This window comes from Tenrec ecaudatus, chromosome 7, assembly GCF_050624435.1.
Source record: "Tenrec ecaudatus isolate mTenEca1 chromosome 7, mTenEca1.hap1, whole genome shotgun sequence".
In the NCBI taxonomy this organism is placed as follows: domain Eukaryota; kingdom Metazoa; phylum Chordata; class Mammalia; order Afrosoricida; family Tenrecidae; genus Tenrec; species Tenrec ecaudatus.
The window spans coordinates 48282937-48308568 of record NC_134536.1 but is presented as its reverse complement, the minus strand read 5'-3'; the positions used below and the strand labels follow the sequence as shown (position 1 = coordinate 48308568).

Sequence of the window (25632 nt, the reverse complement as noted above, 5' to 3'; positions counted from 1 at the left end):
GGCGTCCCTGGGATTGCTGTCGCCCGCAGTGCAGTGACTCATTGGTGCACACCCCTGGCTCCCAATATGGACTCCCTCCCATAGCAGACCATATCCTGAACGATGCTCATAATGTGTAATTCCCATCGATCACGGAGTGTAAACAGGAGGAATAGAGGGTCTGTGTCAGAACTGACTGGCAATTAAGTGTATGTGTTTTGGTCGTTGGTTTAGGGAGGGGTTACGTATTGGGTTGCTAACTGCAAGGCCAGCAGTTCAGACCCATCAGTGACTCCAATGGAGAGAGAGGAGCCTGTCTAAGTCTGTAAAGATTTAGCCCCAAGAACCTGAGTCAGCAATTCTCCTCTGTCCCATGGAGGTACTCTGAGAATAAAATTTACAGCCTTGGAAACCCGCAAGGGGAAGTTCTACTGTACTGTCCTGTCGGTTCTCTATGAATTAGAATCTACTCGATGTCATTAGTTTGGTTTTGAGTTTGGGCCTATTAATTTTTCCCATCCCTTATTCTGGAGAAAGTGAACGGAGATATTCCTAGGACCATTTGCCCAGGATTGGAAAGCACGTTGGTTCTCGGCAGCATTTGAATGTCCTGGAACCCAGGCAAGACTTGAACTTTGGGGGCAGAACTTGAAACAGAAAATTGAAGTCAAGGGCCTTGAGTCCCATTTCAAAGACTCTTTCATGACACACGCTCCCACTAAATGACTCAGGATCGAAATGAGGTTTGCCCTGATGGGAAATACATGCTTTACAACATCTTTTATGGGGTCAATAATTCAGGAACTTCAATGAAAGTTCATGTCCTACAAATAGAAAGGTTGAGTTCAACATCCACATAAATGTCAGAGAAGGAACTCTGAATAACCATCCAACGCAGTTTGGGCATCTTGATCCTTCTAAAAATCTGGGGAGGATTCTCAGAAGAGTAAAATCAGCAGCCTCTATGTATTTCCGGCCATCTCGGGGCTCAATACAAGGCACGGTTCTGAGATGTTCCTGCAGTTTAGTGGTCAACCACCTGAGCAATGGTTCTCAAAACAGCATCACTTTAGCAACACCTGGAGCTCCCCAAACAAACAAAAATGACCAAACCTGATCCCCAGCTTGTAATTTAAGGCAGCTTGCTGTGGGTCTAGAATTTGCATCCATAACCAAAGCTTCCCGGTGGTGTGCCAACGCTGCGGGCCCATCCGTGGTACTTCAAAGCCGTCTCCACCTACGCCCAGGAAGCCCGGGCGCCACTTAAGGAAGACGGATCGGCCCCAGAACATTCTTTCCTAGGCCAGACACTGACGTCAGAAGGGCCTGGCGTGCCAACAATCCCAACTCGGCCGCTCGCAGGCAGACCGGCGGCTCGCGCGGCGGCTGCACGTGACCCGCGGGCGTCCGCCCTCCGCCGGCCCCGCCGCCCAGGCCCCGCCGTCCGCGCGCGGCCGCCGCACTGCGCGAGCCTCGGGGGCGCCGGCCGCGGCCCGGGATGGCGCTGCTCCGCGCGCTCCTCTGCTGCCTTCTGGCCGCCTGGCCCTTCCGCCCGGGCTGCGCGCGCGCCCGCGCCGCCGGCTCCGCCGTGGGTGAGTGCGCGGCGCCGAGCGCGGGCACGGCTCCAGCCGCGCGCCCCTGGCCCGCCCGAGCCCGCTGCGCCGAGGGGCGTCGGGCGCCGACGAGGCTGGGGGCGCCGGGCGGCCGCGGGGGGCGGGGAGCCACACTGCCCGCCCGCGCCTCCTCCTTGGCAAGTGGCCGGAGAGCTGTGTTTCTTCGAGCCACGGGAAGGCAGTGGGTTGTGCCGTCGTCCGGCGCGAACCTGCCGGGGCCGAGAGAGGGCTGCGGGCGGGGGGAGCGCAGGGTGCGCGCCCGGGAGGCAGCTCACTTGGCGGCGCCGTCAGGCTTGTGCCCGAGTTCGCGGGCGGCGGGCGGCCCGAGTCACTCCCCAGCCCGGGGCCCGTTTGCGGTGGAACCTCCGCTTCTCTGGACACTACTGCCCAGTGGGCTCCGTGAGGGCAGGGCCGACTTTTATCCCTTTCTCGCAGGTAGCACGTTGCCAGCGGAGCGCTGGTGGCGCAGTGGTTACAGGTTGGGCTGCTAACTGAAAGGTCAGCAGTTTGACACCATCCCGGCTCTGCGGGGGGGGGGGGGGGGGGAAGAAAGGGTTTTCTACTTCTGTAAGGAATTATTGGCTAGAAAACTCACAGAGGCAGTTAGTTCTGCCTGGTCCCGTAGGTTCTCTGTGCGTGGGCATGAGCGGATGGCAGTGAATTTTGGTTTGGGTTTGGATGACCCAGTGCTGGATGATTCCCAGGCCCCTCAGCAACGGTGTAATGAAACTTGTTAGAAACAATGATAATAAGTTTTTAAAAGTCAGCTCTACTCAATACCTACTGAATCTGGAATTCTGGGAGTGGGGCCCAACAATAGTTTAACAAAACACCCAGGTGATTCTCATAGTCGATATTTGAAAACCAATATTTGATGAGAAATGGTACTAACAGTAGTGAGCCTCTTCAATCTCAGAAGCCCACGGTGGCAGTTCTACCCTATCTTACAGGGTTGCCATGACTGGGCATCTACTTGATGGCAGTGAGTTTTCGGGACTCTCTTTGAAACTAATCACAGTCTTCATGTGCGCCGTGTAACAGCGTGCATGTATGTATACCTGTGCTCCTAAGGTTGGACTCCACTTCGGACATCCGACCAGAGAATGTAAGTGTCCTGCGTGCAATACTGTGTCTCAAGTCTTGTATGCTAAGTGCGTTGTCAGAAAGTACAGAATAGATGTCACCTATGCTGCATGTATCTTGATATTCACAACACTGCTGCATGTACCACACTAGACTTTCTGAAACGTGTACCCTATAGCAGTATCTGCTCTGCCTCCCAGGCTGCAGTATCCAGTCACGTGCAGTTCTCATCGCAGGGTGTTGGAGGTTATCTCTTTGTTGAGGAAACTGTTACTGTGAAGTGCCTCATGGCTCCAAGATGCAGCAAAATTGATGCTGTGATAGGAGTAGCAAGAGGTAAAAAAGAATGATCTATTTAGCAGTGTAACAAGGTTATCAAAAGCAAACTCACTGAAAACACCCAAACTCGCTGCCATTCAGTTGATGCATAGTGACCGTATAGTACAAAGTAGAACTGCCCCTGAGAGTTCTGAGACTGTAACTCTTTATGTGAGTTAGGAGTAGAAAGCCTGTCTTTCTCCCGGATGGTTTCAAACTACTGACCTTGCAGTTAAGCAACCCAATGCATAACTACTACACCGGCAGGGCTCCTCGCACAGCACCAATCCCTCACAGAGGGGTCTAGGGGAGGAGATGAGTCAGTCAGGGGGCCATGTAGCACCAATGAAGAATAGAGCTTTCCTCCAGATCCTGGATGCTTCCTCCCCCCAACTACCATGATCCGAATTCTACCTTGCAAGACTGGATAGAGCAGAGGTTGTACACTGGTGCATATAGGAGCTGGAGGCACAGGGAATCCAGGGTGGATGATACCTTCAGGACCAGGGGTATGAGGGGAGATACTGGGAGAGTAGAGGGTGAGTGGGTTGGAAAGTGGGAACCGATTACAATGATTACATGTGACCTCCTCACTGGGAGACGGACAACAGAGAAGGGGGTGAAGGGAGACTCCGGATAGGGCAAAATATGACAAAATAATAATCTATAAATTATCAAGGGCTCATGAGGGAGGGGAGAGTGGGGAGGGAGTAGGGAAAAAAAGAGGACCTGATGCAAAGGGCTTAAGTGGAGAGCAACTGCTTTGAAAATGATTAGGGCAAAGAATGTACGGATGTGCTTTATACAATTGATGTATGTATATGTATGGATTGTGATAAGAGTTGTATGAGCCCCTAATAAAATGTTTTAAAAAAATTAAACCAAACTCATTGCTGTCGAGTCGAATCCAACTCAGAGCAACTCTGCAGGACCGAGTACAACTGCCCTTGCGGGTTTTGAGACTGGAGTGAAAAGCCACATCTTTCTCCCTCGGAGCAGCTGCTGGTTTCAAACTGCCGACCTTGTGGTTAGCAGTCCAGTGAAAGCTATCTCTGGCAATTTAGTCATGTGTGCTCAGTGTCGAACTACACAGCATCGCATTTCTTAGAATATATGGATGCTGGCACTGTGTGTTAGGCGTTGCTCTGCTTGCTAACAACAAGGTTGGCAGTTCAGATCCACCAGATGCTCTGTGGGAGAAAGATTTTGCTGTATGCTTCCATGAAGACTTGTAGTCTTGGTAAATATATTTAGTTATGGATATCGGTATAGATAGAGATGATATAGAGTCACTGAGTCAGGATTGAGTAAAGGCAGTGGATTTGCTTACTGGGCTCATGGATTTTAAGTAATGTCCGATTGCACTCTTTTGAAAAAAAAAAGAATTAGATATTTAGAAATCTGTTTTGTTTTTGAGCTGTCTGAGACTCAGCAGTGCAGGATTTAGTGCGGAAATCTCTCTCTTACACACACACACACACACAGGATATTAGGACTGTACTGTGGGAACATGTCTCCTCTTTGAGAACTACATTCTCATAGTTCAGCTCTCAGTCAGTTGAAAGCAAGAAACTATAGATCTGGTTTCCTAGCCCTAGCGAATGTCAGCCATAACAAGACATTGCTCCAAATATTCATTACATGTTGCTTTTGACTTTTCCTGGGCTTATATTTCTCTGACTCTATGAGGGGGGGGCTCCAAATATTAATGGAAAATAGCAGTATCGTTTATTTACATTTTCCCACAAACTTTCTGAACTTCCTTGTATGGCTATTTAGGTTTTTGAGATACACATGCCTAAGGTTGCATGACACCAACATATACAATGTCTGAGTTACACACACTGTGCCTCCAACTTTCAGGGAGCACCAAGACTGGCAGGAAGGAGATGAGGGCTGCTCCTGGTGGCCAGGCAACGACTTCTCTAGGCTTCTATTTAAAGACCTCTAAGAATGACCTTCTGATTTATCTGTCTGGCAATTCAATGTAGTAGGAGGTGCACAGAAGTCTGGAGAGACCGGTTCTCATTCAGCTTTCATTAATTGAGTCATCATGTCATCACCGAGGGAATCCTGAATGCCTGTCTTTGCCTAAATGTCATCATATGTAAATTCAAGGCGTATTTGCTGAGGGCCTAGGGCCCTCGTGGTATAGTTTGTTACTAGTTGGGCTACTAACTGCAAGGTCAGCAGTTTGGAACCACCAGCTTCTCCTTGGGAAAAAGAAGAGCTCTCGACTCCTGTGTAGGTTTAGTCTCAGAAACCCCCAGGGGCCGTGCTGTTCTATCCCACAGGGTCCCTACGAGTCAAAATAGACTTGATGGCAGTTGATTTTCTTTTCTTTTTTACTATATTTTAGATGTTGTGCTTTATCAAAAGCAATACTATTTACACCATAGGGGCATATCTGTAATGCATTCTGAGTTTTCGTTGATAAACATTGATTATGGTTCAGGTCTCGCTTCCTTTATTTACCCCAGTGTCTCACATGATGGTATTCGTTACCCTCAAGTCGGTTCACAGCCATGGGACCCCGCGTGCTAAGAGCACGTAGGGCTGCTCTTTCGGATTTCCCCGCCTAGGAGCTTAGCAGAAAATGGCCCCGGGCACTTTCTTCTATGGCATTGCTGGGTGGGTTGGAACCACTCACCCTTAGGTTAGTTGTCTTTCGCAAGCCTTTTTTATCCCCTGGGGACCTTGATTTCCTAGGTAGGTATTTCGTTATCTCTGCCATATTGAGGAAAGCTCATCCAAGTGTGAATGAAGGACCCAGAGAGGCAGCTGCCTGTGTGCTCTGGGTAAGTCATTTGGATTCTGAAGTCAAAGTTGCTGAATTAATATTCTTATGAAATATGTAATTTGAGCACAATTTCTCTGCGGTTCCATTCTCTCTCTGTTAAATGGAGGAATACTTGCAAAGAAAAACAAACCAGTACTTAGTATGCATAGTTTGTACTCAATAAATTGTTGCTATTACTTATGAAGAATGCATCTCAATCCCAAATTCAAGACCTGGGCATACAAAAGAATAATAGTAAAATTAACAGGAACTGAATAAATACCAGGTACTTCCTAAATTCCTCCACTTAACGAAATCACCTAATCCGCCTACAGTCAACACTTTCGTGAGCAGTAACGGAGCAGGAGAAGTGCTGCTTCCGTTTTCCAGATGGAGAAACAGAGGCCAAATGCGCCCAGCTTGTAAATGTAAACGGCAGTTTGTATTTGATGTGAGACAGCTTGACTTCAACATTGCCCTTCTCAAGAATCTTGCTCTGCTCTCTCTGGTGTGCTGTTTGCTACACCATGACTTTGTACAAACAGTGAAAACGCATTTTTCTATAAAAACGAGGGCCACTATATGCTAGGATCTCAAGGAAGAGCAGGCTAACTGGGCTGTTCCACAATTCCACGTTGCATGTCCTAAGTATATGTATATGGGAAATAATGGTTAGGATGTTCTCTGCATTTCAGAATAAAATGAAAGGGAAAGACATGTTCAAATGACACCTAAGCACCTAGTAATTGCCCATGTAAACATTTTTTAGGTGGGGTGGAGGTGGGAGAGACTTTCTTCTGGACCTTTTGTCTAGATACTCTTAGCTATGAACCTAAATGTGCTACAAATTAGAACACCATTGGAAAGAAACAGCAACTAATACAGAACTTCCCTTTTTAATATCTTACCAAATCATCAGCTTTTAACTTTGTATTCCCCCCACATACTTCTCTTTGCGTAATCTCGCTTCTGCTGCCCACATGTGTTGCCATCGCTGCACTGTGATCTGCTGGGAATCAGTCAGAGAGTGGCCTGGAAAAACGAAAGTGTGGGGAGAATCCCAACAGTAAAATAACTTTAAAATTACATATGCAGGAACGGCAAAATCTTTGAAGATAGATGTGAATTGTATCCAAGTAAATGTGGGAGCCTTTCCTCCCGGGGTTCAGAATGGGACTCAGCCATTTCTCAGTTATGTGTTCTAGAACAAATCTCCTAATTGACCCAGCATTGGATTCTCAACTAACTAAAATAAGGACTATGATTCTTTTACAGAGAGTAATTTTGAGAATTAAATTGCTTATGAAAGTCAAGAAATAATAAGTATAGGTCCTATTATTAGCAGTAATCATAGAATTTCCTTCAACGAAAGATTGTCTCTTAAGATGAATCTGAAGCAGGTTTGCTAGCAAATGGCTGCTTGGCTTCTGCCTCTCCTTTAGCATCTGCCTCTCGGAGTGTAACCAGCCTTTCAGAGAAGGGCCTGGTCAAAGGCATGCTTCTATTGCACAGTCTTCAAGAACCTCTGTAATTACTGTTTGGGGCTTTAAACTATCATTAAAGAACTATACTCTTTTTACATTGATATTGAGAGGCAAAGTTGGGCCAGAGTTTAGAAATGGAATTTAGTTTCTGGTTCTGCCATAGACTTATTGGGTAACTGTACCCATTTTCCTATAAATATAATACAACTTCCCAAAGCATTAGATTTTACTAGGAGACTTTTTATTTAGATGCAATGCGATACTATTGCTGTTCTTCCAGAAGAATGTGTATTCCATTATATCAATTATATGTGTTATGTAGTCAGGCTATCACTGAGCTCATCTATTCTGACACACGTAAATGTAATCTTCCTGATTCATTCTTTTCACAGGGAATGATTACATTTAATATTAGAGCAAGCCCAAGTGGGAAGAGAATGCTTTGAAAATGATGATGGCGGCATACGTGCAATTGTGCTTGACACATTGGAGGAAGTATGGATTGTGATAAGAGATGTAAAAGCCCCCAATAAAAGTATTTTAAAAAATATTAGAGCAAGCCAACTTTCAATTACTCAGATTTTCCTCCATCACAGGACGAAGCAGCGGCGTCTACTGTTACCAGTGTAGATATCTGTAGGGGAATCCCAGGAGAGAGATGACTTGGGTTACAGCAGTTCTCCTCTAACCAACAGGACAGTTTTGGCACGTGACGGACTTACACTTGGATCCTACTTACCACCTCATCGGTGACCACACCAAAGTGTGCGCTTCATCCAAAGGGGAAAACGCCTCCAACCCTGGCCCTTTTGGAGATGTTCTGTGCGATTCTCCATATCGACTAATTTTGTCATCATTTGATTTCATTAAAAATTCCGGACAAGAAGCATCGTTCATGATATGGACAGGGTAAGTGGGCAGATAACCGGCATGACTCAGTTTTTCTCTACTGTGTTCTGAACGCCATTAGAAGGTGGAAGCCTTGCATAAGATTAATTAAGTTTGGGGAATTATTTGGGTTGAAGACCCTAGATAAAATTAATTAGCCTTAGTAGTGATAAGAAAAAACTGAAAAGCAGATGTGGTTTTATGGAGTACAGGCTTCTGAAGTATGTCAACGTTTGCTAAAAGATGCATTAATAAACAGTGCACTTTGGTATCAATGTTTTGAGGTTTTGATTAATGTGATGACAGTTTTGGTTGAAAAAGAAACATATAAGACAACAGTAGGAGTTCATCTGTGAAGGCAGTTTTATAAAACGTCATTTTCCGCCGGTGTCGAGAACACATCCCACCCGTCTGGCGGCGTGAAGAGCCCTGTCTGTCCAGCGATGCAGCAAACACAGAGGCTTGCCTTATGCGCGGCCCTGTGCGAGTGCAGGTCTGCGGGGCCGCTCCTCGGGCAGCCTTTGCACTGCTGTGAGCCTCGCACTGCGCCCACAGAGAAGGAAGGGAACAAGGTGTGTGTGTGGGGGGATGGGGGGGCACGAGGCATCTGCACAACTTGTCCAGGGCTCCGTAGCTAGGGAGTGGCAACGCTGGTATTTGAATCTGGATATTTTGACTTTGACCTCTGTGTTCTTCATTACTATGCTCTTTTTTTTTTTGGCTTCTCATCAGTCTCTAGTAAGGCACTGAAGCAGGCTGACATTTCCAGTTTTTTATGGTGCACAAGTTGTTGATTTTCTTCTTTGTATGATTCTTTCTGGGGGAGGGGGAGCAAGGTGAAGAAGTATACTGTATCACCTCTTAAGGAAGATCCTTTCCGTCCCCGCACTGAGTTTGTAACATGGCAAATAGGTACTGCCAGGTAGGTTCTGACGCCATGCGTTCAAGGGTAAAGAATGATTCGCTCTTGTTCCTTTGATGCTGTTGTTATGATTAACTTTCAAATGTTCTCCTGAATCGCTGAGTAAACTGGTTTTCGTTTCTCCGTCCATTTTCTGGAGGCGAAGCGTACCTACCTTGAAAACATAATGAGCCACGTCCCAGGATCAGGAAGCGAAGACTCGTGCACATTTGGCCAGATTGCACACTGCTGTGCCTGGTTGAAGCAAGCACTCGGGGAAATCAAAGCACTCTGTGAATAAAAGTGCTAATTTGCCACTAAAAAAACAAGAAGAGCCTTTCTACACCCATCACGATCCCACAGAGGCAGGGCCACCCCTGCCTTGATGACAGTGAGGGTGGAGTTTTGGTTTTAACTGTTATTTGCTGCTTTATCGTCGAAGTGTGTGATGTCATGACAAAGCTTCATGGGTAAGCTTTACAGGAACTGACTTTGTTCTCCATGATTCTGTCTCTTTTCAGGGACAGCCCACCTCACGTTCCAGTGAAAGAACTCTCCACAGACATAGTCATAAATGTGATTGCTAATATGACAACCACTGTCCAGAGTCTCTTTCCAAATCTGCAGGTTTTCCCTGCGCTGGGGAATCATGACTATTGGCCGCAGGTACGTTGACCTTGACTTCCAGAAGGATGCCAAAGATCTTCCCTGTGGTAGTGTCAACATTCTGACAAGAACACACCTACAGTCCTGGGTGGGAGGAGGGCTATGGAGAGAGCATTGACAACGAGTCTTTTGATATTTTACAAAGAAACTTATGTCGATGGCGAGTTTTCAGAAGCAAATTGCCCGGTTTGTGGATTAGTTTCTGCTTTCTTTCATATTTTCCCTTCTTTTCTCCCTCTATGGATTTCTCCTCACGGGAAGCCCAAGTGTGCAGAGTAGAACTGAGCTAAATAGGGGTTTTAAGGCTTTGAACTTTTGTAACCCAAAGGCCAGACCTTATTTCTGAAGCGCCTCTGGGTGAGTTTGAACTGCCAACCTTTAGTTTAGTAGCCCATTGCTTTAACCATGTGTGCCCCCCCCCCACCCCCCGGGCACATTAAGATCCCCAGTAAGTGGGGTAATCGCTACTGAACCTTCTCTATGTGTTGTGGAATCATTCAGTAATGACACAAGGTATGTTTCATTTATTGTCTTTGAGGCTACTATGTTTCATTTTGCCTTTACGTTTTCTTTTTATGCAGTCAAATATTTTAGTCAATCAAAACTATAGATGTTAACTTCTATATTGTGTATTCTTACCATATATACTAGAGTATAAGCCAACCAGAATATCCACTGAGGCACCTAATTTCATCACAAAAACTGCATTAAAAATTTGCTGAAAAAACTCGGCTTATACTCAAGTATATACAGTATATCTACAGCTAGGGTGCAGCTAATATACCTTAAACATTTAATTTTTTTCTCTTTCTGATGTATCACTTTATATTCAAAGATCTTCTTTCTATTATTCAACTGCCATTCTCCTCACTACAGTTTCAAAAATATCAAATGTAACATGAAAGTCTCCAAAATAAATTCTTACAGAGACTGAAATCTGAGCTGTGACTCTGATGGATGTTAGGAGCAAATCCACTTCATAAGTATGATTTCTCCACTCTGCACCATGGCTACATAAACATAACAGACAAAGCCCACAGCCCCACCCATTCCGTCACGAGAGGTAGGTGGGTATCAGTGTGGGCCGTCCAGGGATTCCTTCCTATTGCCGCCCAAGGAGCTGCCACGGTCGGGTCCTTGTTTACTCCTGTACTGCCCAGAGTGGCATCACCCAATATATGGCCTTTACACCCCTCAATTCCTGGCAAGGCGAATGTCGCTGTGAAAAAAATGATTGAGGCACAATGCACAGCTGGATAGAAAATGGGTGCTGAACGGGTCTGGGGTTAGAATCATTTCCGAAGGTGGCCAGCTGCCCCTAGGCAAGTCATCTAACTTCTCTGGTGTTCATAATTTTCATCGGAAAGTCTAGGGTGATTTGTGTGTAAGTTTAAGATGCTACGTGACAATGTCAGTACCTTGGTATCCATCCTAAAGTAAATAACTGACCAAGGGTCTGTTATTTTATATTACTGTCAGTTATTGACATCATTTCTTATTCAGATTGGCCGAAGCCTTTATTTAATTCTCAGTCAGGCCAACTTGATCAGTGACACAAACTAAATATGTATTCTGGGTGATTGGTTCTGATGAAAATAAATGGTTTGTTTTTTACTTGACGTGAGTGTATATATATATTCATTGTAGGTTTGACTGTTAGGAAAATCACCATAAACTAGTGGGTCTTTGGTGTTATCTTGGAAAGCAATTGACTTCATTAGGGTTGACAGGAAAATGCCTCTAAGCAGTAGGAGTATACAGAAGGAAATGCGAGTAGAGAAAAGGATTTCGGTTCTTAAATATAATTAAAAAATTATGAATTGCCTTTACCCAGTTTCATAAATGATTTGTTATTTTTATTCAGTATTTAAATTCTCCCTATGCTCTATATATGTATTCTTTAAAAGTCAAAATATGGGAAGGGGAAAATGGGGAGCTGATATCAAGGGCTCAAGTAGAAAGAACATATTTTGAAAATTATGATGGCAACATATGTCCAAATGTGCTTGACAGAATGGAAGGATGCATAAATTGTGATGAGAGCTGTCAGAGTCCCTAATAAAACATTTTATTTATTTATTTTTGGAAAGTTTTAGTTTTTAATCCTTTCTTTTTAAATTCTCATTATGCAGGTCATGCGAGCCATGCATGCTTTTATTTTGCTTAACAGTTATGACCATTTTTGCAGAGGAGAGTGAGTTCTTGCAAGGTCAGAAACAGGGTGAAGGTTTCTATAAGGAGAAGTTTCTTGAACAAAGTTCCCTCGACACCATTTACTAGCCCAGTCACGAAACTGTGCGTGTTAACCACAGGAGCCAGCATCACGGCCACAAGCCAAAGCACAGTTACCTAGAGGGATGTCAGTCGGTACGCCTCATGCAGATGCTAAGACGCAGAAGTTCTAGGGTGTTGCACGCCGGTCTACTCTACTGCGGCCCATGACATCAAGGCAAACAAACGTCCAGCGAAGAGAGCACGAGCCTGTTGTTATGGAAGATTGTTTGGCACACACTCTCAGTTTTCAGTCTTCCCTGATGGTCAATGGCATTAACCTGAAGTACCATCAATTTGACTCAGAACTTACTACTAGAGGCATGATTCCTTTGGGGGGAAAAATTGGCTACTCCATGAATAACTTGCTATGGCTTGCCGATTTACTTTTGTCCAATTTTGAGGAGAAAGAGATGTAACAATTTCACTGATTCCAGTCTCTACCTCACCACACTACAGTGTCTGTACAGTAAGTATAGACACCGAGGATGTTCGCGCAGAGAAGCCCTGCCCCGGCGTAATCTCCTTACACAGGCAGTCACAAAAGGTAGATGGCACCCAGAATGGAGAAACAGGGACTTCTCTGTGTGAGCCACATCTTCAATATGCTCATCTTAATTTTGAGCCAAAGTAATAAATATCTATCACTCTGTGCAGAAACTTAAATTAAAAATGAAGGAAGTGATCATAAAGAAATAAAGAAGCAATATATACTAAAATCTACCAGATAATCTAACAATATCCCCAAAACAAATAAATGAAATGTGTTTTTAATGTATGGCATACTTTTAATCTATGAATTCAGTCTTTTAGAATTTATCTAAAGTAGTCTATTAGAGAAGGAGGGAAAGTTTTTGCTATTGTGATTGTCATTGTTAAGGGCCTCCAATTGGTTCCCCCTCATCGCCCCTGACAGACAACAGAAGGAAACCTGGTCCGGGTTTACCAATTTCATGTGTGCCATCTCCGTTGCAGTCACTGGGTCAATCTATCTTGTCAAAGATCTTCCTTTTTGGTGCTGTCATCCCTCTCTTTCACCAAGAAAAACGTCACTGTGCAGTGGCTGATCTCTCACGACAGGTCCAAAGGACATGAGAAAAAGTTGAATCATCCTTTCTTCTAAGGAGAATTCCGGCTGTCCTTCTTCCAAATAGAATTTCTGTTGTTCTACTGGCAGTCCGTGGAACTTTCAATATTCTCTGTCAGCAATGTAATTCCAATGCATTGATTCTTCTTCAGTCTTCCTTATTCAGTGTTCCACTTTCACGTGTACATAAGGTCATTGAAAATGCCATGGCTTCTCACAGGAGCACAGTCATCCTCAAAGTAACATGCTTGCTTTTCAACACATTATGGAAATCTTGTGCAGTAGATTTGCCCAACCCAGTGTATCATTTGATCTCTTGATTGCTGCTTCCATCGGTATTGATTGTGAGCCTCTGGGACAGCCATGATCTCAACAGCCAGGTCCACACGGAGAGCAGGAGGATTTGAATGGAGAAGAGAGCATCTCTCTAAAATGATTTATTTTAAAAAGTCAAAATACGATAGAATTTAGGCTGACATAAAAGAAATCTTCAAATCAAAAACATGAATATTCACTCTCACACTGAGGGAGTTAAGGAGCTTTATGGTAGTTTAAATGTTAATTCTAAAATCATGCCATTTCCCTATTTCTGTGGACTCTTTCCCTAGACCCTCCACATTCAGGCTGAAACCTGCCTGCTTTCAGTGTCTCTCTCATACTGCTGCCCGCATTTTATGCCTTGAGACATGAAAACCCGTGCTATTCTTTCGTTGGTCAAACAATTGCATGCCTCCAGGTCTGTGTCTTGTCAGTGTTATGTTTTCTCTGCTGCCATCTCTCATCCGTCATCCTGGTGAAATCATAATCCAGGCCTTGTTCGATTACTCTCTTTGAGCAGCACCCTGACAATTTGGGAAGAATGGATTCTTCTTATTTCTCGACCTTCAGGATTCTGTGACAGCACCCAGCACACATTTTCACCACACTCTTCCTTTCCCAGCGACGTTATGAATGCCCTGAAGACTAAGTCTATCTGGTATTCATCCTAGTACCTCCAGAGTCCAGTGAATTAGGAAATGCTCGGGGAAGGTTCAAACCGATCACCTCATATGTCTTGTAGCATTTACAGCATGTTTTCTGTTGTTTGTGGACAGGATCAACTGCCCACAGTCACCAGCAAAGTGTACAACGCAGTAGCCACCCTTTGGGAACCATGGCTAACTGAAGAAGCTACCAGTACGTTAAGAAAAGGTAATTGAAAGACTTTCTTGTATTTTGCCTCTAGGTCCATGCTGTTTAGACTCAGTGCTTTAATGTTTGCTTGCATGTACCAACTTCAGAGTGCTTCTGGACTCAGTCTCTCTGGAGGACAGTAGTAGAAATAGCATCTTGGGACACGTGTTGAGAACCTGTTTATCTTACAGAAAGCTTTTCCTATTTCTTTTCCAACTGCAGTTACATGTGTTTCACAGGGAGCAAAAGCTGCCCTTTAGATTTGAATGCCAACGAAAGCCTATCTTCATAATTAGCAAACTGATATCAAAGAGAGAATGGAAGTTAACACTTAACTCAACCGGCACAATTTGATTAAAAACAAGCCTCTGGTAAAGGGATGCTAACTCTGCTTTTAATACGGATCCTGGGATGGTGGGATGTTGAGGTGGAAACAGTGAGCGGTGAGCACTGCACAGCCTTCCCTTGGGCCGTGTCTACAAAGCTCCAATTCAGGGACTCGAGAATCTTTACTAGGAAACTTAGCTTCATGGAGGTGCCAACTATTACACTAAAGTCTTGATGAATTTTAAAATTTCAGAAAAATCTTAAGTCAATGTCTGTAATTCTCCCCGAAGTTTTCTAAAACACTTTCTTAAACCTTTGGCTTGTACCCTTATTTTGTTTGCTTGCATTCTGAAAGTCATAGAACAAATATATTAGAGACCTACTCTCTTATAATTAAGTAATGACATTAATTAATCTAGGGAACTCCTTAGAGCATGGACAGTGAGGCTTTGTCTCATGTACTTTGGACAGGTTGTTAGAAGAGACGAGGATTATGTTGAAAAATCTTAATCAAAATGGGAAATATATAGAACAAAATTACAGAATCTCATGGACTTTAGAATTTCTGAAGCCATGGAAACAGATGAATCCCTGAAACTATTGCCCCGAGATAATCATTAAACCTTAAATTTTAAAAATATGCCCTGCAGTAAAATCACTTGAAGGCTGGGGGTGGCCATATTTGAACTCCCTTGGCGTCCTTGTTGCCACGAGGTCAGATGGACCTCCACGTTCCTTCCTTCTTTCCCTAATCTGAGCCAAGTGCGACTTCCACGGCTCTCTTACCGCTAGTCTGGGTTCAATTCTTCATTGGAATGGTGACATAAAACTCACAGATAATTATGGTGCTTTATTCAAGAGGTTAATAGGTGACCACAGTCAGGATCAGTAAACAGTAAGGGTACTACAGTCCTTGGTCCACAGCAACACCTCTTCTCAGCCAGTCACAGAGTTAGCCTCTTAACCTGGCAGTACCTTGTCATCTGCCTCTGTGGACCAGGAGGCCTGCCTGTCACTGCCTCACAGCTTCTCCCAGTCTCCTAGCTGATACTCTGGCTCATGGTTTCCTTGTCTCAGCCTCTGGTCTTGGTGTGGTTTCTTTGTTCTGCCCTAGATAATAATCTCTGTGCTAACAGACTGGTGCTTCTGGTCTTGGCCTCCCCCAAGATCTTGAACTTGCCCTTCTGATGGCACTGAGATTTCTCACTTTCTCCAAAATGGCTCTTACACACAAAGGAATGGCTTTGAGATGTGGCTTTTGTCTTTCAGCAGGCCATACCACCAAGGAAACAAAGGATTTGACTGGTTCTCACACTCTGCTAGATTAAATACACAACACCACCTTAATTCTGTCCATTGGCAATCTCAAAATGGGATGATAGCCACAGGCATAGAGTCAGAATTATAATCCATTGCATATGGAATTAAGACTAGAAGGGCCATATTAACTGACTATATCTCTTCTCCTGAAATCCCTTTTAAACCAAATAATAGTTTGATTTGACTAGTAGAAACGGTATGTTTTCAACCTTAGGCTCTTTTAAGAACTACCTACCTGGCAACAGGTTGGCAACCACTTGAAAGATTAGCAGGAAACGAGGAGAGCAGGGAGTTTATGTTAATAAGGGAGGAGCAACGAGGACAAGGAGTTCAAGAATGGTTGCATAATTCCAAGACTGCATAATCAAACAACTGAAGAGGAGAAACTGGTAAATTGGTGTGTGTGTTACTGCGTATGTTCTCAACAACAGCAACATTAGTTAAATTTCAAGAAGAAGAGGAGGGAGGGAAGATTGCTGGGCAGGGGAGAATTTTCCAGTTTGGATCCGCCTGAGAAGTACTGAAGAGAAGCTGTGCAGAAAGAGTCAGAAAGACTAGTCAGGGAGCATGTATTAGCTGCAAAGGTAGGTCTGCTTTGAAAAACTGTACCAGGGATTGGTGAATCCTGAATTTAGATGAAATCACCAAGCACTAGTGTGAAGAACAAAAAGACAGACGAGGATAGAGTCTAGAAGGATACAATTCAAAGGACAACAAAACGTTAGTGGCCTAAGGAGAGACTTATGGCGCCTGTCAAAGACGTAAAGAGGAGACTAGGAGAGCTGGACTGGAAAACCCGAAAGAAGACACTTTCAAGAACTACACAACCCTGCAAAGAAGTCACATGAAAATGGCAAGCAAGTGTTTGTATATAAAATACCATCTAGAAGAAGCAAAGAGTGAATGGTTAGAGATAGAGAAAAACGAGGCAGAAAAGACCTGGCAAATGGCATGGTGGCCCTAAGGAAAAGCTACGTATGGTTGAGAGTGGTGGATCTAGGACAACTTTGCAGTTGAATATTGAGGCAAATTGATGAATGCTGAAATCCTTAAAAACACAAGTAGTTTGATACACAGAGGCCCATGGGAGAAGGGCCAGCACCCCACCACTATTCGTGGGTTCGATAAGTGCAATTGTAAGGTTAATTTATATATATAAAGATTATAGTAAAGTCATAGAGAACATGAGAGATTGAAATAATGGAGTCAGACACATTTCATAGTAGCATGCTCACCTCAGCCCCGCGTGGTGGTCTACATGGAGAGAGGGGGAGAGGAAGGAGGACAAGGGAAAAGGTAACAGGGGAGCAAGGACGGAGAGGAGAGGGGGAACTGATGAGAGGCCAGGGGGAGTCCTAGAGAGCTGTTTATTGCTAACGCAGGCCTATATCTCTTTGAGGGGTGTGCAAGCCCACTAATTACAGGTAAAGACATACATCACAGGAAGGGGTTGCACTACAGGTTATACAGCAATGAGAGGGGGACAATCTAGGGGTGTACACGCAATAGGAAGAGGAGGGCTTCGAGGTATACATGTGACAAAAGGGCAGATCCTAGATTCAGAATGGCAGCTTAATTTCGGATGTCACTGAGCTGGTTTGATCTGTTCCCTGGATCGCCATAGAAACCATTATCAGTAGGGTGTGAACTCCACCGACAGGAACCAAATTGATGACTGCAAACCTTTAGGGGAAAGTAGCCCATTGTCTTAACAACAGGGAGGGGAGTGGGGCCTACCCATAGTCTGGCAACTGACTGCCTTCAGGGAGGTAACTTGACAATCGTTCATTGGCTGCAAGCAGTGTCCTAAACTTAACATATATTTGGGGGAGATGCTTGGTTGGGAGAAATCTTTAAGTTTCCCTCAGGGTGATGCACAGAGGCCCGTCCTGACGGCCCTATAATTATGTTCATGCACAGCCCTAGTGAGAACTGTTGAACCTCCTTCTTGAAAGCCATGTGGGAAGTTCTCTGAAATAACTCCCACCGCACTGAAAGCTCTCCGCCTTCTGACAACCATAGTAAGAACCACAAACTGACTCACAACTATGGGCAAGGATAAAAAAATTAAATAGGCAGTGCGTAGTCCTGTCTGACAGCTGAAACAAGGCCAGGTGGTAAGCAAGCAGAGAAAGCAGGGCCTAGACCCCAGCGGTCAGCTCCCCAACAGCCCCCTCTGCAGACCCTTGCGGGTTCTTCTTCCACGGGGCAAAGGCTGCCTGGAGTCGTGCTTGTAAGTATCTTCTCCAATGAGATTGTAGCAGTTCTGATTTATCTGCCAATCCGTCCTAGTCGTCTCTGGCAACACCCATAGGAAGGGAAATTCTTTGGACTTTGATTTCACAATATTTTTCCTCTTGTTTTTGTTGTTGGCTGTCATTGAATTGGCCTCTGACTCACAGGCACTAAAGACTTACAGACTAAACCAGCTCTGTCGGGTTACTGGCCTGTAATCTGTACTGTAGTCCTCTGCGCAGCTGCTGACTGGCTCAAACCACCAACGTTTAGGTGAACAACTGACTGAAAGCTGCTTGTACCATCCAAGCTCGTTTCTCGCATCTCACTCCCCCAATAATATAACAGTACAACTTCATGCATTGCTGCAAACAAACTGCAGCTCATCACTGTGGCAATAATCTCTTTCAGACGAAATAATACCCGACTGGTAGCAAGGAGTTAGAGCTTAATGATATCCTGTCTAATTTGTTCACAATCCTATTCAGCGCCATCTCCCACCCCCACCCCACCCCACACTCCTCCCTTGAGATATATAGTACCTCACATCCGGAGGCTCTGTGATTTACCACTGTATCCCACATAAAGTCACAAAGCTTTGAGGAATCAGCAAAACACGCAAAGAAAACAAACTCAGAGGAGTCGTTCCATGTGGAGGTGGGGGCTGTTCAGTCAAAAACCTGATGACCAGGCGATGGCCAGGCGAAGACCAGGCGATGGCCAGGCGGGGGTAAGTCAAGGCCCGAAGCCAGAAGCCAAAACTGTTCGAAAGCTCCAGCAGGTCTTTTTAACTTCTTACCAAGACTCGGTCCGTAACTGGAGACCTGGCTTTCCAGCTGAGGCGATGGATGTGTGGAATCGGGTGGTAGCGCCATTCTGTAGCCAAGGCAAAGAGGGTGACCTGATTCATACTCTACTAGAAACAAACCATCCACAAACCCTGATTGCTGTTGAGTTGATGCTGACTCATACTGAGCCTGGTGGATAGGGTCGCGCTGCCCCTGTGGGTGTCTGAGACTGTGCCCGTACTTACTGTTCACGGGTAGTCACTGCCCTCCAGCATGGGACTGCATCCACGGGCATAGACAGTCCAGAAGTATCATGGAGCACCCAAGCCATTATGGTCTGCTACAACTCAATCACCCAATTACAAATATTTTATTCTTCTCTTCTCATCTGAATATTATATATAATTGTTTTATCTTAATGTGTAGCAGCGGCATATTGGGCCTGACAAGTAGTAGGTTTAATGCATATTTTTCAGATCAGATTCTATTCTCATAGCCTCTGAATGTATAAACAACAATGAGAAATAAGTACTATTTTCCTGACTGGTTTGTAGATCTTAATTAATCATTTGCTTTTATACTGCCTCCGTGTATTTCTATGTATTTCAATACAATGCGTTTTGAATTTGTTTTTATAGGTGGCTTTTATTCACAAAGAGTTACTACTAATCCAAACCTCCGGATCATCAGTCTAAACACAAACCTGTACTACAGCCCAAATGCTGTGACCCTGAACCAGAGTGACCCGGCAAATCAGTTTGAATGGCTAGAAATGACGCTGAATAGCTCTCGGCAATATAAGGAGAAGGTAGATCACATCGACCAGAATCATTGGGGGGATACAAAGAGGGCTAAGTAGGTGCATTTATTAACCTTGAGGGTTAGTTACTTATAAAATATTATAATTTCATATGGAATGCTTTATGACATCTCTCTTCTGTTCTGTTTTACTTTTAATGCCTTGAAGACTGGTTGGCATCTCTAACTGTAAGAGAGACCTAATTGTAAATGCTGTGATCAAGGTGATAGTTGTTACATTGTCAACAGTACAAATACGGTGCAAGTATTGTGACCGTGACCTATCGTTTAAGATCTTGACTCTTTCTTTTGTAAAATAGAAGAGATGGTCGATTCAGTTTGTAGATTTCAGTGAATATATTTCCAGTCGCTGACATTGAGATGCTACTTGGCTCTGCTGAATTTGCACACACCGTCTCACTCCCCCTGTCTGTCTTCTTCCAGGTGTACCTCATAGCACATGTTCCGGTGGGGTATTTGCCCTTCGCCCAGAACACCACGGCGTTGAGAGAGTACTATAACGAGAAGTTGATAGCTATTTTTAGAAAATACAGTGATGTCATTGCAGGCCAGTTTTTCGGACACACACACAGAGATAGCATTATGGTTCTTTCCGATGAAAAAGGTAATGTCCTCTATTGTGTGAATCACTCCACTCCGAGATGTGGAAGCATCACAGGGAAGGTCCAGGAAATTGAGAGTTTTATTTTATTAAATTGCCAGCACCACCAGCATTTTCTGAATTTCCTCAAAATTGGTACTTGGTGAGTGCCCAGTCATAGATGAGGTTTGCAATTTGGTTTCTTCAGTGTCACCTGACCGGTTTATCATCATTTAATTGTGTTCAACAAAAACCTCTGAAACTCAGTGTACTTAAATTTTCTTTTGGATCTTTGAGTTTAGAGAAATATTACTGCTTGTTACTTAACTGTGAGGCAAGACAAGGTATTTGGGTATTTTTAAAATTCATTTTACTTCCAAGAATTAAAAAAATCAAGTGTAATTTTTATCAGTGGTTTGAAATAAAGTATATTAAGCTCTAACAAACAATGCACTTTAGATTATCTACTATCTTAAAAAGGCAGAGAGCTGATCATTCATGCAGTAAATGCTTTTATGTTAAACTAGTCAGAATAAAAATTCATATGCCTTTTTTTCAGTAATTGGAGAATTAAAAATGTGTTGTACTTCTTTCACATATAAGGCAAAATGACATATTTTAATGTATTGAACAACTTTTAAAGAATGAAATTTAATGTTATAAAAATATGTTTATATTTATATATACACCTTTGGGCTCTCATATGTCTGAATGTGTGTACATGAAATAAATGACATTTAAATCAAATTCTTATATAATTATTGGAATATTATTTTAGGCAGCGGTGCACAGCAAGCTAGGTGTGTATTTTGTGTGTGTGTACACTTGCAATAGAATTACACTCTTTTTAATTTGAAAGCTTTCAAATGTATGAGAGCAGAGTGAAGGATAAGCAAATTCCCACCCCTCCTTCACTCCTTCAGCACTTAGGAAGCGTTTACCTTATTTACCGTTCTTATTTTAAAGTAACTCTCAAACATGAGGTAATTTGAGGCTACATACCTCTGTAAGCATTGCTAAAATATATAGACATTAACTTACATAACAAAAATAATTATTGGGTATTATCTAATACTAGTGCATAGTAAAAACCCCAGTTCTCTTAAAGAAAAAAAAGTCTCATTAAAGTTTCTCGGGCCCCTCAGGAGCCCTTGATGTCACACTTAGTTTAGGCATGGTTTTTCTTTTCTTACTTTAATAGAGTTAAATTCAGCATTTTTGTTTGTAAAATATATGTATGTTTTGTCCAGGAAATCCAATAAGTTCTTTATTTGTGGCTCCTGCGGTTACTCCCGTGAAGGGTGTCAAACAAAAGCAGACCAACTATCCTGGTGTCAGGCTATTTCAGTATGATCGTCAGGATTATCACTTATTGGTAAGTGGGCACAATTTTAGAGTTGACGTTATCTTTTTGCACGATTGCTATGCCCTCTAGCTTGATGTTTCTAGACAGCTATATGAACGGTGCTTTGTAGTTTCCACTCGCAATTTCTCTCTTCTTTTTGATGTTAGGAATATTGGTCAGCACTTTCTAAGTGTGCGCTTATGAGTCCAACTTTTGGGATGCTATTTCGGTGTCAGGACTTTAGATGGATTCAGATTGCACCCAATTTAGGCTGCATCTGCAAATTTGTAGACACATTGAGACTAGGCCACTGTTGTTCTTCTTGTTGAGGGCCTTGAGTCCATTCTGACGCATGGCTGCCCCATGGGTGCAGAGCAGGGCTGCTTCATGGGAACGTTGAGGCTGGGAACTTTCAGAAGATTGCCAGGCCTGGATTCTAAGGCCTCGTTGGGTGGGTTTGAATGCTCAGCCATTCAGGTAGTGGTCAAGTACTTTGATTGGGTTATTTTGAGTGTGTGTCCACAAAATGTGGTTGGAATTTTGATCAGGACTGTGTTATATCTTTAGATCCCTTTGGTTAGTACTGACATCTTCACAATATTAAGTGTCTCTACGCAGGGGCATAGAATGTCTTACCATTTCTTTAGGTCTATTTTAGTCTCTTGCAGGGGTTTTCAGTTTTAGTTTTCTTTTATTTTTTTAAACATTTTATTAGGGACTCATACAACTCTTATCACAGTCCATACATATACATACATCAATTGTATAAAGCACATCTGTACATTCTTTGCCCTAATCATTTTCATTTTTTACATTTTATTAGGGGCTCATACAACTCTTATCACAGTCCATACATATACATACATCAATTGTATAAAGCACATCTGTACATTCTTTGCCCTCATCATTTTCTTTCTTTTTTTTTTTTTTAGTTTTAATTTTCATTGTATAAATATTTCCATCTCTGGTTAAGTTTAACCCTAGGATTTTTTGTTTGCTTTTAGGTGTTTCTGTGATTGACTGTTTTCTTGAGTTCCCTTTCAGATTTCTTCTTGCTAGCGTATAAGTAGAAACTCAACTGCTTTTGTGTGTTGATCTAATGACTTGCAACTTTGAATTCTTTTCATCTTGGAAGTTTTCTTTGTAGATTCTCTGGGCTTTTCTATATATAGGATCATGTCACCTGCAAATAGAAGTTGTTTTACTTCTTTCTTTCCAATTGGGATACATTATTATTGTTATCATCATCTTACTTATATCTGTATGATATTGAATAGAGTGGTGATAATAGGCCTTCTTACCTCATCCTTCTTCTCCAGGGTAAGGCTCTTAGTCTTTCTCCGTAGAATATAAGTTGGTTGTTGGTACTTCATAGTTTCTATAATTATGTTGATGAACTTCCTTTCTGTTCTTAGCTTTTTGAGAGTATCAGGAGGGGATGTTGGATTTTGCGGAATGTGGTCTGCATTTATTGAGATGATCCTTACATTGCTCTCTCTTCTTTTTCTATTATGTGGCATATTACTTTGATAGATTTCTGATGATGAACTTTTCTTATTTTGAAGATTAAAAATATGATAGAGACTTTTTAGCAAGATGTCTTTTACTTAAACCTATTTTCACTTCTTTTTTTAATGACTACAATTTTATTATTATATATCTAATCTAACTATAAATTATATTATAATATTACATAAATTCTACTAACTTATCTTGTGTAATGCTTTACATGCTAAGGAATGAACCAAACTTTGTTATTGTTTTCACCTATAGGATATGCTGCAGTATTACCTGAACCTGACCGAGGCTAATATGAAAGGAGAATCCAACTGGACACTGGAATACATCCTAACACAGGCCTATGGCATTGAAGATTTACAGCCACAAAGTTTATATAGTTTAGCTAAACAATTTGCAATGCAAGACAGTAGAAAGTTTCTGAAATACTACAATCACTTCTTTGTGAGTTATGACAGTGATGCGATTTGTAATATGAAATGTAAGATCTATCAAATTTGTGCAATTATGTATCTTGATCACATTTCCTATAATGATTGTTTGAAACAATTGTACAGAAAGTACATTCACTAATATTTCAAAGTCTGTGTTCAATGAAAATGTAATGTCAGTTTATGGAAATTGATATGTAATTCTTTGTGAATTATTGAGTAGGCAAGCAGAATTTTTGTCTGTTTTTTTGTTTTGTCTTTTATTATGCCCAAATCTTTGATATCTTTGATAATCTAAATTTTTATTAAATTAAATATATTTAAAGTACCTGTTGAATAATGTTTGGCTATAAGATATAAGTATCTTAGCTACCAGATTAAAAATTAAATTTAATTTATACTCTTGTTGAAAATGTGATCTGTCCAATAAAAAAATGACTTCTCTTAAGTTTGATGGGCTATTCTTAATAGGATGATTTTTAGTCACTTAACTCATTCTTGTTTAAATCTTAATTGATACATTTATTAGGTGAGTCTTTTGGTTTTTTAGTATTTTAAAAATTAGAAGTAAAATCACGAGAATGCTAAAACAAAAGATTTTATTTTAATAAAATAATTACATCATTTAGAACTTGTTATAAGCCCCTACTTGAATTACTTCTCCTTAGAGTACTGATCAGTGTGTTAGTATGTGAGCAATAATTGCATGGAACATTGGCAGAAATAACACAAAAAATTATACTTATTTTATAACTTTTTATTTCGCAGGATACACTGGAAGTGCCTGTTTTACAAAGCGATTAAGTTTGCATACTATTCATCATCCTGATTGATGTATGGTTAGGTGCCATCGATCTGGTTCTGACTCATAGCAAGCCTCTGCACAACAGGACTGAACACTGCCCGGTCCTACTCTATCCTCAGAAATGTTTTTTATGCTTCAGCCCATTGTTGCAGCCATTGTGTTAATGTACTTTGTTAAAGGCTTACCACTGTTTCGCTGCCCCTCTAATTTGCCAAGCATGATCCTTACTCCAGGGACTGACCTGTCCTGACAACTGTCCAAAGTATGTAAGACCTTGTACTTTGAGGCAAAGTGCTGGCTGGATTTCTCCCAGGGCAGATTTGTTTGTTCATTTGGCAGTCCATGGTACTGCCAATACGCTTCACCAGTACCATCCTCCACACGCACCCATTCTTCTTCAGTCTTCCATATTCAGTGTCCAACTTTCACATGCACACAAAACAATGGAAAATGCATGTCTTGGGTCAAGCACATCTTAGTCCTCAAAATAACACTCTTGCTTTTCATTACTCAAAAGGGGTCTTGGGCAGCAGGTCTACTCAATGCAACATATCTTTTATCTCTGCTGCTTCTGTAAGCAAGATGAAATCCTTGATGACAACACTCTTTTCTCTGCTTATTATTTTTGGTACAATGACTGTATTCTCTCCATCTTTAAAAAGTTATTATTAATTAATTACATATATCATTCCATAGCTCTATCATGTGAAGCAGAATTGTACAATTGCTACCACACTATCGAATGATATGATATATGTATTAACTCCCACATATATATATATCCAGGAAAGGGTTTGAGGCTCACACTAAATCCTAGCTCCAACTTAAGAACAACGAGTTCTTACATCATGGCCCTGCTCAATACTCACCCTTAGGAACAGAACACAGAAAATACGGGGCGTGCTATAGCAAAATGAAGTGACGAAATTCAATAGTGCCTGGCTATCAGATAAGATAAAATGGTGTCTAGGTAAAAAAAAAAAAAAAAAGAGGACCTGAATCAAAGGGCTTAAGTGGAGAGCAAATGCTTTGAAAATGATTAGGGCAAAAAATGTACAGATGTGCTTTATACAATTGATGTATGTATATGTATGGATTGTGATAAGAGTTGTATGAACCCCTAATAAAATGTTTTAAAAAATACAGTAGGAAAAAAATACCAACCAAGAATCTTATAGGTAGTAAAATTGAAATGAAGGTTTTTCCAGATTAGGGTAGTTAA

At 42.3% G+C, this 25632-nt stretch overlaps 1 protein-coding gene and 1 long non-coding RNA gene across 2 annotated transcripts; both read left to right on the top strand.

Moving 5' to 3' along the window:
- Window positions 1-1413: 1413 nt before the first annotated feature.
- On the top strand, window positions 1414-24053 carry SMPDL3A (sphingomyelin phosphodiesterase acid like 3A). Its single transcript, XM_075554607.1, has 8 exons — window positions 1414-1571; window positions 7952-8165; window positions 9567-9711; window positions 14164-14260; window positions 19551-19720; window positions 20155-20335; window positions 21562-21686; window positions 23430-24053. Exons 1-8 carry the CDS (start codon window positions 1478-1480, stop codon window positions 23745-23747), a joined length of 1344 nt encoding a protein of 447 aa, XP_075410722.1. The 5' UTR covers window positions 1414-1477; the 3' UTR covers window positions 23748-24053.
- Window positions 1710-7944, top strand: LOC142453358 (uncharacterized). Its single transcript, XR_012785373.1, has 3 exons — window positions 1710-2090; window positions 2543-2697; window positions 5703-7944. It is a non-coding gene; the product is annotated as an uncharacterized LOC142453358 (long non-coding RNA).
- Window positions 24054-25632: the final 1579 nt, after the last annotated feature.

Excerpts from the sequence above, each read along its gene's own strand:
- SMPDL3A (XM_075554607.1), top strand. The coding sequence starts at position 1,478 with ATGGCGCTGCTCCGCGCGCTCCTCTGCTGCCTTCTGGCCGCCTGGCCC. Across the intron at positions 9,712-14,163 it reads ATCATGACTATTGGCCGCAG|GATCAACTGCCCACAGTCAC; the intron begins GTACGTTGACCT and ends GTTTGTGGACAG. Across the intron at positions 21,687-23,429 it reads GTCAGGATTATCACTTATTG|GATATGCTGCAGTATTACCT; the intron begins GTAAGTGGGCAC and ends TTTCACCTATAG.